General features: G+C 44.7%; 1 protein-coding gene, 1 long non-coding RNA gene and 1 other non-coding gene across 4 annotated transcripts in view; 2 read left to right on the top strand and 1 right to left on the bottom strand.

The window, feature by feature from the left end:
- The first annotated feature begins 517 nt into the window (after window positions 1–517).
- Window positions 518–3,912, top strand: LOC144159481 (uncharacterized). Its single transcript, XR_013320316.1, has 3 exons — window positions 518–884; window positions 962–1,205; window positions 3,404–3,912. It is a non-coding gene; the product is annotated as an uncharacterized LOC144159481 (long non-coding RNA).
- On the top strand, window positions 609–733 carry LOC144160176 (U5 spliceosomal RNA). The gene has a single exon (XR_013320363.1). It is a non-coding gene; the product is annotated as a U5 spliceosomal RNA (small nuclear RNA).
- Atg17 (autophagy-related 17) overlaps window positions 3,896–16,743 on the bottom strand; it is a 54,627-nt gene continuing 41,779 nt past the window's right edge. Inside the window, exons 20-27 of one of the 2 annotated variants that reach the window (XM_077691001.1) lie at window positions 13,125–13,221; window positions 12,696–12,787; window positions 12,105–12,159; window positions 11,763–11,810; window positions 11,214–11,281; window positions 10,436–10,563; window positions 9,711–9,769; window positions 3,896–8,876 (exon numbers count right to left, since the gene is read on the bottom strand). In XM_077691001.1, the coding sequence (XP_077547127.1) occupies window positions 8,670–8,876; window positions 9,711–9,769; window positions 10,436–10,563; window positions 11,214–11,281; window positions 11,763–11,810; window positions 12,105–12,159; window positions 12,696–12,787; window positions 13,125–13,221 (754 nt within the window). In that variant the 3' untranslated portion in view covers window positions 3,896–8,669. Of the gene's footprint in view, window positions 8,877–9,710; window positions 9,782–10,435; window positions 10,564–11,213; window positions 11,282–11,762; window positions 11,811–12,104; window positions 12,160–12,695; window positions 12,788–13,124; window positions 13,222–16,743 lie in introns of both variants that reach the window. The other variant, XM_077691000.1, reaches the window with a different exon arrangement.

Genomic DNA, 16,743 nt, shown 5'->3' with positions numbered 1-16,743 from the left:
TCTACCTACCGTCTATCCCAACAGATGGCGCATTCGTGCAAAATGCATTTAAAAAAAAACACATTAAGAAACAGGAAAGCCTTAGATTCAAACTTTTTTAGCTGGGAACAAGTTTTTAAATATCGTTTTTTATTTCGCATACAGACAAAAGTATGTTTCCGAGCTACTCTATGTCATGGTTGCCAGCATTAGTTTTGGGAGGGACACATACGGCTCGTAGATCAAACAATTCGATTTAAAAAGTTCTAGAGCGTTATCAGCAAAACCGTTTCTCGTCAAGGTGATTTAAGTGATGCCCTTTCGTTTGGGATAGAGAATATATACTCTACAAAAATCGGTTGTCTGTCTTAACGAAACTAACGTTCCCGGCAAAGCTCGGTTTGCCGCTTTTAAAAATAAATATTCATACACGTACTTGTGTTTTGCGGCTACACCCATAGTCTATTATAAAAAATTATGCCCAAACGTATTCTCAGTCATACTATTGATACGATGTACGCGCTTACTGGTGATAATTTTCAGAATTTTGTCTGTACTTTACACCACCAGCGACGCTTCTGAGTACATGCCGTCGAAGGAGGCCCTATGAAGCACGGTTTTCTCAGGCATCGCTCAGGTCTCTCCTCACATCCACGCATTAATCTTTCGCCTTTTACTAAAGATTACCGTGGGGAGGGACACTCCAATGAGCCTATAGGCCAATTTTTGGGAGGCCTTGCCCGTTTGGGCGAGGCCTAATCTCGAAATCCAAAATCAGAAATGAATCCACACTATCCTCATCGTCGAGGTTGCGTCAGTTGTGTACCCTTGTAGGGGCCTGTCATGTCCGTTCCACACGGCAGCTTCCAAATGGGACTTCAACGAGTGCGCAATACTGACCTCACGTACGTTACTGAAAATAAAAAAATCCATCATGCAATCTGCGTTCTCATGAACAAAACCCTTCTCGGCTTCCTCCCAGGCTTCTTCAAGTCTTGTCAGCGACAGCTGCGCATACCGTACATGAGCTGGGTGTTTGTGCTGACCACGCTTGTGCTTTCGACCACCTCGAAAAACCAGACCCGCATCCTGGAGTCAGCCATTGGACTGCAGGCCATCCGCCTGTTCGTGCCGGCTTTCGTCGTGCACACCACGCAGGGTATGAACAACTACATCTTCCGCCGCTGCCTAGGTCGAGATCATGGTCTTCTCCGTGGGAACCTTCGGTGCGTACCACCCGCGCCCACTCTGTCCGGCTGGCGACCTAGCATTGGAAGTGCAACGAGAACCGGAAGCGTGTTTTTGCAAATCTCAGGCTTTCTGGAGCTACGGCTTGTGGTTGTAATTCTAATTTCGGCATTGGTATTTGCAATCAACAGGCCACCGCGCTGTGAAAGCACGCGACATTCCATTGCACGGAAACAGCTGGCTGGCGCCGCATCTTTTCAGAGTTGTTCCGCGCCTCCGCCAGATGGCGCCACGGGTCCCGCGACCGAGAGAAGACGCAGTGAAACATCCCCCTCGCGAGGGGCACGATCAAATGCGGAGCATTTCCGGGGGCGCACGACATTAAGTAGTTTGCGTTACGTTAATGTTGTTGCACTTGTGGCAACTGCTGAGAGAGCGCTCGTCAGCAGTAATTTGAATGAGTCAACGATATAAGGCGCGTTCGTAGCATCCCATTCTGTGTCGGCTTTGTGGCGCAGTGGGTAGAGCACCATGTACATTGCGTTCCGCCCGCAGGGTCGAGGGATCGAAACCGGGTGCCGGATAGTATTTTTTTTATATAGTAGGGAGGGGTGCGGACTACGGACGTCAACGCGGGTGACATCGTGAGTTACTGAAATGCTCTGCATTTAAAAAAACGCAGTGGCAACTCATGTTCGATCAAGTGCAAGGACGCAGTGGCGTCACCAGGATTTTATTTCGCGGGAGCGTTTCCAAGCTTCTAGGTTTTAAAGCCTCCAACACTATCTCATGTTTACCTATGTACTCACGTATTGTTAAGGAACAACCTCGTCTTCTTCGTCAATCGTCATGCATTGTGAATGAAACAAAGAATCAGGTCGGAATTCAGCGCCTTCCTTCTCATCTTGTCTCCGACCGTCCTTTTCTTGTTTTAACACGAAAGTGTTTTATGCGGGGTCCACCAAGATCTCATGATGTCATATACCCGTCATGGAAATGACATCGCCAGAAAAACTTTGATTGACGTGGCTGCGCCGGAATTCGAGACACCAACTCTTTTGCCGTAGTAGACTTCAAGCGTAATCTTCAATAAAGACTACGCTATGAACAGACGCGTGAATAAAACGACAAACGCGCCTTATATTCTTACTTTCAGATTGTACTGCCATCTAGGAGAGGCGAAGCAAAGTCATGACGCTAATGAGCACAGACAGTTGGCGCCTCGATGCCAGCGCCTACATGTACGGGGTACACGCAGTGTTAACTGCGGAGAAGCCGACTTGTGGATGTCGCGCTGGCGACACGGTCCACTGCTCGTTTTGCTATGGCGGACCGAGTTTTCACCAAACGATTCGCTGACAAATCATTTGGTTTCGTTCGCACAGACTATTTGCGAGCGCCTGTGGCTTCAGTCGGATTTACGCAATGCTCTGAGGCGTGCAATCCAGTGTCCAACGTTGATGCGTAGAACGGTGCCATACCGACGAAATATAAATGTGCAAGTTCACATCGATGCACAATAAACATTCAACTGTTCCTGTGAAGGCACATTTCACTTTCGTGGTTCACCGGTTCCTATGGAAGAGGGAACAGCCACATTTTTTGTGCTGCTATCCTATCAGCACCGACAGTCAAATTTGACATCACGTTCAGCCATGCGTGCCCATTTGTCATATAGCAATCACGGCGAGGTCTAGGATTGAATGTGTAGGGTTAGGCTCAAATGCTCTATATACTGGTAACCTTCTCTACAAAAAACACTCAATCCATTCACAAGAAAGCTCCCCAAAAAGAACTGACGCCAGTGCGGTTCTAAACACAATTCCCATAAGGTGCAAAAACACATTTGCCAAGTTGCTAGCAGCCTGAGTAGCACACTGCACACTCATTATGCAACATTCACCCCCAGTGAAGTGCGTGCCACAAAACAATTCTGTGCAAGTCATGATTCTGCAGGACTGCAAAAAGCCGCTGACAAGCTGGCCCTCTACTGCAATTTCCACAACCATGGATTAACTTTTCGCCATCAGAGTCTCAACTGTGCCATTAGTATTTCTGTTAATCTGTCTCCATTGGGCAACTAGCCTTGACACGAGGCATCTTGGGTACAAAGTTCTTCAGCTGTTGCTTAGCCAATGCAGACAGGCCATGTTCAGGCATTTTGAATCGCTTGTGGATGTTTATAGCGTGGCAATATTTTAACACACCAACTTTCTCGTTTTTTTGTTTCCACCAGAAAAACGGCCGCCGCAGCTTGGGTAGACCCAAATCCTTGGGCCCAGCAGCACGACTTGGCCACTGTGCCAGCAAGCCTTATGGCTCAAGCTCTGTGTATCTGGTTGGGACCTCGAAGGTACACCCCAATGACTGGGACCATTTATGAAGTCTTTTTTTTTTGTTTGTTTTTCTGCCACACTGGACGCTAAAGAGTTGCTCCGCACACGCTTTCATCAAGTGGCTCCATGCCTGGCCCATCCCCCAGCCGCCGTATCTGTCACCCCCCTCATCGTGCCAGCAAGCTTTCAATGCTACAACCAGCTTGCTCTTTTACAAAACAAGATACAACATGCATTGGAAGCAAAAGTTTCAGACTTCTGAGAGCTGCGTCAGACTTTCACTTTCGTGCTTCGCCAAAAACAGTGTTCCGTCATGTGCTTTACCAGCACACAGGTGGCTTGCAAGACTGCACTACGTGCAAGCAATCCGACACCCAATAACGGCCACAAAATATGTATCAAACACATTTATTGGCTTAGTTTTCTGTACAAATACCGCATCAGTTCCTCGCCTGTACAATCTCGATAGCTTAAAAAAGGTGCAACTTGGACCTGCCTCCAAGTTCCACGTATTTACACAAAAAATCGGGCCCTCCCCTGGCCTGACGTGTCTTCCAAGAGCCTGTTCCTTCAGCATCTGTAAACTGGTGAGCCACAACCCACACAACTCTTTCAAGAGAAAATAAAAAGCTGGCACAAACACTGCTTTCCGTTCTAACTTTGTTCTGCTGCAACACACCACACAACGGTACACAACTTATCTTGCTCCTGCATCTAGGCTTCAGTCTTTAAAATGGACTTCTAAGCTTGGAAATACAAACCGTGATAACTCGTGTCAGTACAAAACACTGAATTTTGTCAGAAAACACAACCCTGAAGATTGCTGCACGCAACAGGCATTAGCAGTGGCATCTCAGCACAGCAATTCTACATTTCGGTACAATGCGATTTTTGTAATTTTTAGAATGCGATCCCATTAAAATTACTAACTACTTGGCAGCAGTCACAGGCCGGTTACATAGCCAGGACAGACCTTGTAAATGCCTGTCCTCAGCACACCTTTGCAATTCGCAAAAAAAAAGCTGAATTATGTAGTTTTAACATGAAACCTAGCTTGTTATCTGAGCTGTAACATCTATTTTTGTTACATTAAGAATTTTAAGGGACACAAATAAATGCAATGGGTTTCCCAACAACATAGAAGACATATCACTGTGTGCTTACATATCTAGCATTTAAATGTAATGTCGCATATAAGCACATGCCTGGTTCGAAAATACAAGCAGGGCACCTTTTGAAGCCAAGCCGATCCAATAAACAAGTTCGATTCACACTGCATGCAAAGGACCACGCACCAGACGCCACACAGACCAGCCCATCAATAAATACCACTCAAACCTCAAAAGCCAGAGTTCAGAAAAAAAACCTAACACATCTACGGACATTTCTGCGTTGTTTACAAGGGCAACTTCAGTCTACACACAGAGCGCGCATGTATTTTCAGGTAACTGTGTATTTGAGAGCCTATTTGATAAGTGCTGCTGTAAGCACTGCTTGCACATTTAAGCTCCCGAATAGCGAGAGCCTTCTTTTTGCTGATGATTGGTACACTCGAAAATGCACAGACAGCACATAACTGCGAGCCAAACGGCTAAATATTTACAGGGCTTCTTCAAAGAGGGTCGTCCAGAAAAAGAGAGAAGGTAGGCCAAGACTCAAAGAACAGCTCTGCAAGTGGGACAGAATGAGCTGATGACAATCAGCTGAGGTAAGGCGACGACACACGCAGTTGCCATTAAAGCTTGAGCTATGGTCAAGAAAAAGAAACCCCTCCTTTGCGATGGCTAGAAAAGCTACACACATTGATGCCACAAGTCTTCTTTTTTCAGAGAATTAGCCAGTGGAGCCTCAGATTTCAACCTCAGGACAGAGCTGTTGTGCTACATCTTGTATACCTATGCGAACTGGATTAAGCTACTAGTATGTACACCTTGTATACGAAGAGTATAAAAAAAATTTGAAAAAAAAAAAATATATATATTTACTGCAACGATACCAGCGCATAATTAGCTACAGCCTTTGCATGCAGAAAAACCAACACATTACATTAGCCGTCGCACATTTCGAAATGCTCTTAACGCTTTTCAAATAACTGCAGTCATATCTTATAATGAGAGTTGCTTTGCTGTGCGACTTATTTAGATGGGCCATGAAGACAAAATAAAAGTTTTGTTCACTACAAAAAGCCTGGTTTGTCCAAATAACAATGACAGCAATTTTAACGCAAACATCAAGCAACTAATCAAGATTAAAAACAGATGAAGTAGTTATGTTGAACAGCCACTTTCTCGCCAAGACCTAAAGGTGTTGGAGGACTTGTTTCCGAACTCATTGCCAACAAACTACTGCATAATTGTAGTGGTGTGCCTAGTTCAATTGTGTTGTACTTCTTGGAGGCTAACACACACTTAAAACACTAAAAACTCTGTATTTAGTATCCCTCTATTGCATCTCCCCAGTCGTCATGGAGCACAAAATGTGAAAGCTGTTCAATGTTTATATTTTTCTAGTTAAAAAAATTGCCTTTTAAGGCTCTTTTAAAACTGTACTGAGGTTGAGTGAGTTACCGAAAGCTAGGTATATCAAATTAAACAAGGTTGTTTCTTGTCTCTGTCACCCGTAAAGGTCACTGCATCGTTGTGGGTCTATGGCAAATATTTGCCCAATACTGTACACCTCACAGAAAACTAATATTTAGCCCAGTGCTGAAGTAAAGCACAGAAATTAGACTGCACTTAATAACTTGGTGGTGGGTAACATGTTTGGTGCTATTATAACCTTTCCGTCATTGCAAGCATAGCATACCGGAGTCGTCACTATTTACAAAACTTCCATCATTGCGCACACTCTCTTAGGAGCAGTATAAAAAACTGCCAGGCCGGCAAATGCATTATTTTCCCAAAGTGCACAGCTGGGTAGCAGTGCTAGCACAAGAACCTTTGGTGAATAAACACAAGCTTTTCGCACAAAGCTCGTGTTTATTCATCAAAGATACACCAACTTGCCAAACAACAAGTTCTGCTAGTACAAGTAGCCGTAACTTCTCACATTTTTAGCATTTAAGTGAAGGAGAGATACTACGGACACTAGCATGAGGTTACGTTAATAAAAACAACTTGCAGAAAGCTAGTATCGGGCCAGTTTCAAGAAACACAGCAGCAAACTACTGCGTTTTCACCCTAACAATTGGCGCCACTGCTTTCGGGACCAAATTATAAGTTACAATAAATGTGCGAACACGACTCAGTGGAGGCTACCTGAAGACAACTCTAGCACATACATGAACGGATAAGGCACACAAGTCACATCATCCGTAAAACACGCCGTAGAGCAACTGCAACTCGTACACCACGAAATGTGGTTGACACGAAATTTGCCAGAATAGCTTTTTGGTTTTGAGACACCGAATTCACTCATCAGTGCAGGGGCAAAGAGTTAAAAGCAAATGTTAAAATACTGTGTCAAGGGCACAAGTAAGGCAAGAAATGAAATACTTATATTAACGAAAGAAAACCACACACGTTAGCCAGGCGGCAAACTTGTCTTCGCACGATAATAAAATTCCCGACTAACGTTTTGTGGCCAGCAAGCGCTTATATCCCCCTGCATTATGTGTTCCTTGCGTTAAGGTTCCAACCTCTTCACCGTCCACTAAAACAAGGAATGGTTTATTCCAATAAACTTCACAGCTCCCAAAGGAGTCACGCAGAAAGCAAAAATAGCTAAAGCGGGCAATTTGCACATTTGTAGCACAGATTTTGTTGCTCGAAGGTGCCCAAAAACGTTCAATCTTGTCGATCTTTTTTTCAACTGGTAGCAAAAAGTGCCCTCTGTGGATAGACCACACTCTTGCTTTAACACCACTTGTAAGACAACAGCGTCTTCACACAAGGGAGATTGAAAACAGCAGAAACATGCTGCAGTATTGTCTAAACCGTAAAACTCTGTCAGGTGAATATTTTCCCCCAAAACAAAGCACTCACACAGTGTGGGAACAGGCAGCGCTAAAACTGAAACAATTACTTATGTTCACTGCATAAAAGTGCCTTCACATCCAGATGTAATTCAATTTTTGTTTGTGGTGCACTAGGAAAAACAGCATAAATAACCGCTCAGCAACCAGAAGTACATGCAAAATTGTTCTTATTCCAGTTTTACCATACAGTATGTTTTAAATCTGGGTTCACTGTAACTCGTAAGGTATCGTTAAAAATATAAATAAACAATAAGTGTTTCGTACATTATAACAGACAAATATCATCTAACAATATTGCTACATAAATAAAGCGAGAGCTGCATTTTTACCATAAATTAAAACAACAAAAACACAACAAAGAAGCCTGCATCACATCAACGGCAAAACTATAATTAAATTTAACATTATATTCGTGCAGTTTGTGAACTGGCCTGGACCTATTAAACAGGACCCACTAGCATCTTAGCAGTTCAAAGCAAGAGACTTATTCAATCAAAATCAATCAAAATCCCACAGGCTGGACACACACTAGTTTCAGTGCTATGGTTCTAGTCGAGACCAAGAATTTACCACAGGAACTGCGTCCACATATGCCACAAGGGAAGCCAATTTTAAAGCCTAGAACAGAAGCAGCGAAATGTGCTCCCGTGCAAGCCAGTCATCACAAAGTCAGAACAGCTTCAGACACAGGCCAACAACAACCTCAAGAAAGTGGGGGACTACGACACAGCTCGCTTGACTGCACGCTTGCCACGACGATTGCTGGGGACCTGTCTAAAACCGACGCAGCTTGTTTGATCGGCACAGACCGATAAAGAACAAAGAAACAATAAAAGCTGATCCACAGGTGAGCGGAGAGCAAATTCAGACCAGCAGGCAAGCACCGGCGACGCTCGCAGTGCAGGAAACCGCTTTAAAGGTGCCGCTACGGCCAGCAAACTGATGGTGAACAGTGCAACAAGTCTGGGGGCTAGAGCCCTCTTTGAAGCTAGGAACACGGCGAGAAACTAGGGACACGGGCGGATGAGGGGAAACGAGGGGCAAGCTGAGGAAACGAGTTGAAGAGGTTAAAGGGCAGCTGTGGCTAAGGAGACCTCTGGGAATTGGGAGCGACAGGGAAAGCGAGTCGTGCTGGGCTCAGTCGTTCCTCGGAGAGAGAGGGAGGGGCGGGCTGCCTGTCCTCGTGGGAGTTAGGAGCCCGTGGGGGGAGGGCAGGGCTCTCCAGCAGAGGCACCCGCCTCCTGGGAAGCGGCAGTGAGGGTCGAGGAGGCCTGGGTCAAGGTGCGCAGCGACGTGCGCCGCTGCTGTACCCGCCGCACGGCGGCCTCCTTGTCCCACGGCTTGGCTTTGACCCGGTAGAAGCGCGTGCCGAAGGCCACGTGGTACCGGTTCTGCGGCTGAACAGGAGGGGAGACAGGGGGAAGCATTGGAGAACAACGCACACCGGAATTTCCCAGCCATCTTTCTCCCCCGGGTAACATCGTGTATGTCATGGTGTCATGACTAGTGTGCATTCACTGTGCAAACAAATGCATTTCAGACCTCGTTGTAATGAGCTGACTGATAACGAAATATGACTACAACAAACAAAATCTCCTCATTGAAATGTACGTATTCAACACCTCGCTTTTAAAAAAGGAAAACATGCCTACTACTGTCCCTAACTAATACTTTTCATTCAAAAATCAGAACTGCGAGCCAATTTCACGACAGCGTCCAAGCATCTTAGAGACAGTGCACAACGCAGTGACTGTATTTAGCAGTTCAAAACTCCCGCCACATGTCCAACAGCAACACATGCCACACTGGCACCGTGCACGTGGCACACAGCACCCGCAAAGCCAGTGATGTTCTCCATGCATCCCCCTCAGTCTCGCTTGCGTGGCGCTAAATGAAATCGCACCGCAATAAAAAATCTAAAATATGAAAATTCGCCCCAAGAAAAGCGAGAGCATTTGCGCAGTTCCAGAGTCACTTAAGGGTGTGTCTGAATTGGCTGACAAACTGCCAAGCATGACCGAACTAACATGCACTGGATAATACAGAGACGTCTGTAGGAGCACGCCACAAGTCTCAATTATGTGAGTTTCTAAATTATTGCAGGTTAAAAAAACAAGCCTTCACTGTACTTCTAGACTGCAAAGAGCCGCAACTTCTTCTGCATGATTATCGAAAGCAGTAGTGGCAAAAAAGCAGACAGAAAAAAAAAAAGTACAGTAACAATGACTTACCTTGCGAGCTTGGCAAAACTCCTTGTCGATCACCTCGGCCAAGACCCAACCTTTGCGAACTGTGCCAGGTGCTAACGGCAACAGAAAAAAAGAGGAAGGAGAGAGAGAGAGAAAGAGAGAGGGAGAAAGTGAAAAAGAGACAGATAAAAAACAGAAGGGAAGAAAAAAAAGAGTTGTGCCAAACAAGGGCTTTAATCGGCATCCAACCAGAAGCTCCAAAAACGGAGCAAACAATCAACAGTTGTCAGAATGACAACCCAGCACAACTGCCAAAAAAAAGTTTACCTGCCAATTAATGCGGCTACCTACATAATTATTAGACAAATCTTTGCCCACTGGCAGCACATATGGGGCCCTATCCTTGACTTATCCATAAAGAAAAACTGCCTTGCCCCAACAACAATGACAGCAATTTTAACGCAAAATTCAGCAGCTAATCATTTTGCTGCCACGAAGCACTCGTATTTGCGTTGATCTTTCGTTTTTCGTTATTTGTCACGTGTTGCCCTGTTTTGCCGTCAAGCCTTAAAAACCTACCAAGCTATCCCTCTTCTTATTCTTTGGAAGGACCCTCTACTGCGTTTAAAGGCCACTTTCGACCTCAAACTTCATCCCCAAAAAGCTTTTTCTCAATTGCTTCGCATGACTCAAGGCAACGGGTAAGTGTATTTCTACACGCGATCCATCCCAAAAGCCACGCGAGTTCGAAACCCTAGCTGACGCACCTGTCTTGAGGCCGAGTACGTCGAGGCAATCGGTGTGGAGAAAGTGCAGGCTGGGACCCAGCAGGAACACCACGTAGTTCTGGTGGTTCTCGTCGAAGCACAGGAGCACCACATCGCCTGGGTTGCACCTAACGTTGGGAGAGGAGATCAAATTACGATCCCGCAGCATTGAACTTACAAGAGAGGAGACCGCAGAACAGGGGCAGGGTGGAGTAACTTTAGGGACAAAATGGCAGACGCTTCGGTGACGAGACACCTGCCACTAAAATTCACCGAGTGCGAGCAAACATACAGGCCTATTTGGCACAGCGGGCCTGTAGATACAGAGGAATCTCGGCCATTAAAAATACCTCGGTTCAGGCTTCCGCAATATTTGAATCCCATCCGAGTCCCAACATAACCACGCACATTTATGATGACCCTTCATAACTTCCTTCACTTTATTCCAATCTATTTCCAAGCACCTCGGGCTTTGAATCAACCAGGTTTCACTGTGAAATACCAATAAACTCTCTTTGTTCTTGGATCACAGAACAGGGTTGTTCTGTGAAGAACAGAAGAACACAAGAACAAAAGAACAGGGTTGTTCTTAGACCACAGTACGATTCTCATCGGCAAATAACTTTTGGAGCGCAAAACTGGGCAGCTCGCTAACACCTAAATTTCCACTTGCCTCTTCTACTCATCGGCTGCTTCACTCAGCCTTATAAGATTTGTATACTTGGATCTTTATATGAGAGATGGGAGAGCGATGCAAGTAAGGACGAGAGATGCATACGTCAGAATGGAGACCTTGTCAACAGGAGAGGATTGAAGCTGGCTGCCAAAGTTGTCCGACATGGCCATCTGCAATGGAACATGTCAGTAAAGCTGCTGCATTCGAAGACCAACAAGACAGCAGCAAAGTGCTACTACAACAATGTTGGTGTCAATTAATTTGCATGGGCATATCTTGCTTTGATAGAGCCACTCTTGCGCTACTACATATTTCCCCATGAACGTTCGCTTGCTGACACAGCAGTTGCTTCCATTTTGAGCAAATGTTGAGGTTGAGTTCTGCATGCTGAAACTTTGCTAAGGACACAGAAGCTGCTGTTATATCATCAGCCATGCAGCCCTTTCAGCTAACAGTTTTTCAGGAAGTAGCTTTAAATTAGGGCGAAAATAACTTTAGTTCACGCTAAGAGGGCACCACATAAAAGCACCCTTGCACGCTTCTCTATTTTCTGCGCTTACAAAGAGTGACAACTACCATGAGCTCTGTTACGTACTGCGTTAAAAAGAACCTTCAAGCCAACGAGATGGGCATTTTTTTGTGGCAACTTACAACTTGCTGCTGCAGTCGATTGACTTCTTGCTGCTTGTGAAACAGTTGCTAAAATGAGAGAAATCAAGATGCAATGAATAAAATGACGAAACATGTTCGATCCAATTCTCGCGTTACGTGGTGTAATAAGTGTCAAATTTCCGAAGAAGCATGGCTGTGATTGGCCACATGAAAGCTCGCTGAAAGAAGGGTCAGCGTATTCGACAATGGGTGGTGCAATGCCTATTTTACCAGAGTTTGTCTCGAAAATGGAGGTCAGCTCAGAATGAACGTTTTGCGAGTACACACTGCCAGTTTTTTGCGCTCGCACAAAATGGGCGTGAAAGGTTGAAGCACACTCACATGCTTTAACTCCAGCATTGGGTCAGCAGAGTGGGGCAGTTTGACAGTCGACTCCCTGGAAGAGAGAGAAAAAAAAAAAAAAAAAAATGGGTAAGTGACACTCAAACAATATAAATAAAGTAATGCAGCTAGATTACAAACTACAAATGGCACAGTTAGCAGCCCTGATAAGAGTTGCACAAATGGACGAGGGTTTGATTCCCGGCCACCACGGCCCCTTTTCTGATGGAGGCGAAAAGCAAACAACGCCCGTGTGTTCAAGATTTTGGGGCACGTTAAAGATCCCCAGGTGGTCAAAATCAATCTGGAGCACTCCTCTGCAGCGCGACTCATCGCCTGCGTTGCGTTGGCGCGTTAAACCGCACAATCAATCAAGAATTGCACAAATTCTTACACCCTTAGAATAATAAAAACACACTATGACGAATATGGGAAACATAAACTCTGTAGAGTTTGAGCAACTAGACACATTTACGAGAACACCGCTTCCAGCATTAAGAAAATGCCCCTACAAATACGTTCAGTGACAACGAAGCACAGGGCTACCCAATGATTCCAACTTTTGCAACCCCTGCTCGAATGCGTACTCACGTCATGCTCTCTCCACAGATGTCCACCTTCGGTTCTTCAAGGGAGAAAGAATCGCCCGTTGCGGAATCCACATCCTCGACAGATTCTCCCCTCTACACAACACCAAAGGAAAAGTCACAGTTTCAGCCACTCTCTTCTAAGCTCTAAGAGCCTAACACACTGTAATGCACAAAAATCCACATCGGACAAAGCACACGCTGCAGTATGCTCCGACAATGAACAATCACTTTCTTTCCACCACCTCGGCCACTCAACTAGTGAGCCAACCAAAAAGTGAGAGCTGATCACAGCTGGGAATTATCTTTTTCACGAGGCGAAACTTTTTACTTTTCTGAGTTAACCCATTCACGAGCCCCCCTCCTCCTAAACGCACATACATAATACTCGCAGTTTCCCACGACACGCACGCCCTTGCGGGATAGCACCCACCTTGAAGCTCGGTACCCTGCTTTCCCACTCTCGCTGAAGCTCTAGCCTTGTCTCTTCTTTGGCTTTCTGGATAGCTTCCTCGTGGCAGTGTTGAATTCTGCGAGCACAAGAAACAAACAAAAGGGCTCACGTTCACAACAAGTTGCAAATAGTGTGCACGAACAGTGTGGCGTTCTAAAACAGAGCATAGCTGATGCTTATACACACTTCCCAGAACCTCCCAAAAAGGTATTACATCAGCCACAACAAGAGATTTGCACTAAATGACTTTCATTAATAGCATTTTAAACCATGGGACCACCCACACTGCCTGAACATTGAGGATTTCACCAGATTTCACTAACTGTGAATTGTAAACATTATACTTAGGGTTGTTTGCTTTCAGGTAAAATCCATTTTAGCCGATTTTTACACCCCAATCATGTTTCAGGAGCATTGGGTTAAACCCAATTTCTCTCCCCCGAATGGACTTTCTCAAAGTAGCGATCTGCACAATCGTGCGCTGGCGGTCCGCTGTTCTCAACCAGTACTTGCTGTAAGCCGGGCTTACAAACACACATTTCGAATGCATTCAGTTCTGGCACGATGACCCTACCACTTGCTACCCCAGGCTGGCCAATCCTGCCCTGACTTTGTTGTGCCTAGCCAATGGAAGATGTGATGCCGGGAAAACTCCTTCAGCTGAGGTATACGTTCAACCAACGGACAGGGGTCTCGAACGAAGACCAACATGTTGCGCATGCAGATGATAATGTAGGTGAACAAGGCAAACAAACACCAAATATTGGACAGTACTTGCTGGAAAACAGTGATGTCCCCGCGATTACTAGTTTAAAACAAACACCAATTTTAACGCGTTAGAGTTGAGAAACTCGCCATACCTTCTGATGAAATAAACTGAGTGTATTAGTACATCTGCATATTTAATCTAAAAAAGTTGAATGGAATGGTTTTACACAAACCCCAGTTTCTCCCCAGTAATCAGTTTGTGAAAAACAGCACCCAATTTTTACCTCCCGATTTAAATATATAAAATGCATAAACGAACAACCCTAACTATACTGGGCCCATCTGAATGGAGGGTGAGATACAAACATATCTTCAGGGTCACCTAAATAAAATTCTCGCTAACAAGAATGGTCTGATATTGAGTCCAGAAACTTCGAGTGCACCCAAGCTTCAAACGCACAAATGGTCAATCGATAAAATGGTCATTCACGCCGACACATCACAAAAGATAAAAGTTCAATACTTGCGAGCCCACGGGTTGGAAAATTATGAGCATTATGAGTAGAGACCAGCTTTTAAGCAAATGCCTATTTTTGTTCATTTTGTGTTCATATCGCCCCCCTCTGATATATGAGCCCAAATAAGAGATTAAGAAGGGCCTTTATGGGGTTCTTATAATGACTATAAATGCCGATCTTGTGGTTTTCTGCCTAAATGTTTAAAAACATCTTAAAATGCCTATTTTTCAATATTGGTGCCTTTATGACCATTTAGACCCAAATTTCGATTTCTAGTGCAGTTTGAGATCATTATTCATGTTATCGGGCAGCATTGATTGTGCAGAACTCTATGCGCTTCAACCTAGCCCTCTAGTTCAACCAACTCCCAGAAAACCACCGCTAGCTGCAGTGGAATGGGATGCTCATTCTCAGTGACCAGAGGCACAACTTTGAATCCAAAAATCTGGAGATGGTGGTAGTTTCCACAATTTTCACAGTGCCTCTTACACTGCGTTCCTTGTGCTGTCTAAACAGATTTTTTCATACATGTGCAGTTGCATTCTTGTTTCTATAGGCATAATTAAATCCAACTCTAATGCAACGGTTGAGCAATGAACAGGCTTTTGTTACGAGATAGCTACTATATTGAAGCAGCAACCGCGAAACATGACTGTGCAGCTGCATTTCCTAAAATTCACTCTGACGAAGGGTTTTAAGATATGCGTTTCCAACAAAAATCTGTCCAGCTGCTAATCATCTTTAAAAAAAATGCCCTTCGAATGTGTGGAAGCATTTTTGGCAGCCTTTCCTCAAAAATCCGGATAACGCCATTGTATATCAGAAAACTGCCAGAGTTGTGCCTAACCCTCCTCATGTAAGGGCATGTTAATTTTTTGATAAATCCTCGCCTCTCTTGCATTTATCACCTGTGTTTGTTTTCGTGGTGATAAATAATTTAGGACAGGCAGACATAAATCAGTGATTTTTTTAGAGCAGTATTTCCAGCCCCATTATTTCCCTTTCTCATGCATGTTTCACTATATGCAACACTCCAGTAAGCGACAGGGGCCATTGAACATGAGAGTGGATACTGCACTTATTAAGCCAATGGGTCGCCATTATTCCAGCAGTTTTATGGGACAACTGAACGCATATTATCAACTGTTGGCACCTTCGTGCCACCATAAACAGTAACATTTTTGGTTTTCCTGTCGTAGATACAGGTCGTGCACTTTTTCGTTTAAAATTATTTGCATCTGTGGAAAAATTTATGGTGCCTATATTTACGACTTTGAAGGCCTCAAAAGTTGTTTAGCCCGCCTGTTTTCGGCACCTAAAACACGCCTTTTTAATGCCTAAATATCCGGCCTCTAAAATATGACCACCCTGAAGACTAGATAGAACTTCCTGCCAAGCTAGATGGTACATACTACAGTCGAATTCCGCTACAACGAAATTGACGGGAGGTGAGAAAAATTTCGTTGAAGCAGAAATTCGTTGAGGCGAAATCTGCCCCAACACACCATGGAAAGGCAAGAAAAATAGCCTCGTATATTATCCGCATCACTGACAGCATAATGCAATGTTTAGAAAAAGGATTGATGTGCAATTGTGCCGTGTCTATTCAAATAACAAAAGTACCAGTGGTTATCTGTTTTTTACCTGCTTGTAAAGAGCGTTACGGGGAAGGGGGGTTAAAGAAATACAGTTGCAAAACATATTGCTGCACGACAAGGCATATCTACCGAGCTCATTACTTGCAGATAGCTGCTCGGCCATCGGAAGCACCCCTCTCGCTTGTGGCAAGCAGAAGCAGTGCCGTTATTTATCGCCAGCGCGCGCTCGTGACTAAGATAGGGTGACGTGGGTTCAAGATTTAACAAGAAAACATTATTTTTGCTTTTGACTTTGAAGAATTCTAGAAGAAAAACTGCAATGACAGCTGCTCACAATGCATACATGACGGCGCCGCACCAGCAGCAGAGCGCATTGCGCGATTTCAACTGGATGCGGATTGGCTGTAGCTCCTGCTTGGCGAACTGAGCCTGCACCTCGTGCAAAGATGGCCAGCCACATCGTTATCACCAGCAAACAATGGCATCCATCTATCCGTTTGTTTTTGTTTATGGGTGGTACCGTGGGTGCGTGGCGCACGTTTTCGGAGAAACTAAGCGCCTAGAATGTATCAAAAGTTAGATAGCTGGTGTTATGCTTATTTTATTGTAAAATAATTGTTCAAACCCAGCCCTGCTGAGCGAAAATTTCGTTGAAGCGAAAGCAAGCCAGACAAATGGTTCGGTGTGGCGAGGACTTGGTTGCATTGACTTCTATGGCTAGCCGACGGGGAATTGGAAATATTTCATTGAAGCGGAAATTCGTTGAAGCGGACT

The sequence above is a fragment of the Haemaphysalis longicornis genome, unplaced genomic scaffold (genome assembly GCF_048455015.1).
Source record: "Haemaphysalis longicornis isolate Haplotype H1 unplaced genomic scaffold, Haemaphysalis longicornis Haplotype H1 scaffold_10, whole genome shotgun sequence".
Taxonomy (NCBI): Eukaryota; Metazoa; Arthropoda; class Arachnida; order Ixodida; family Ixodidae; genus Haemaphysalis; species Haemaphysalis longicornis.
The sequence above is the reverse complement of the archived record's forward strand: the minus strand, read 5'-3'. Positions and strand labels throughout refer to the sequence as shown.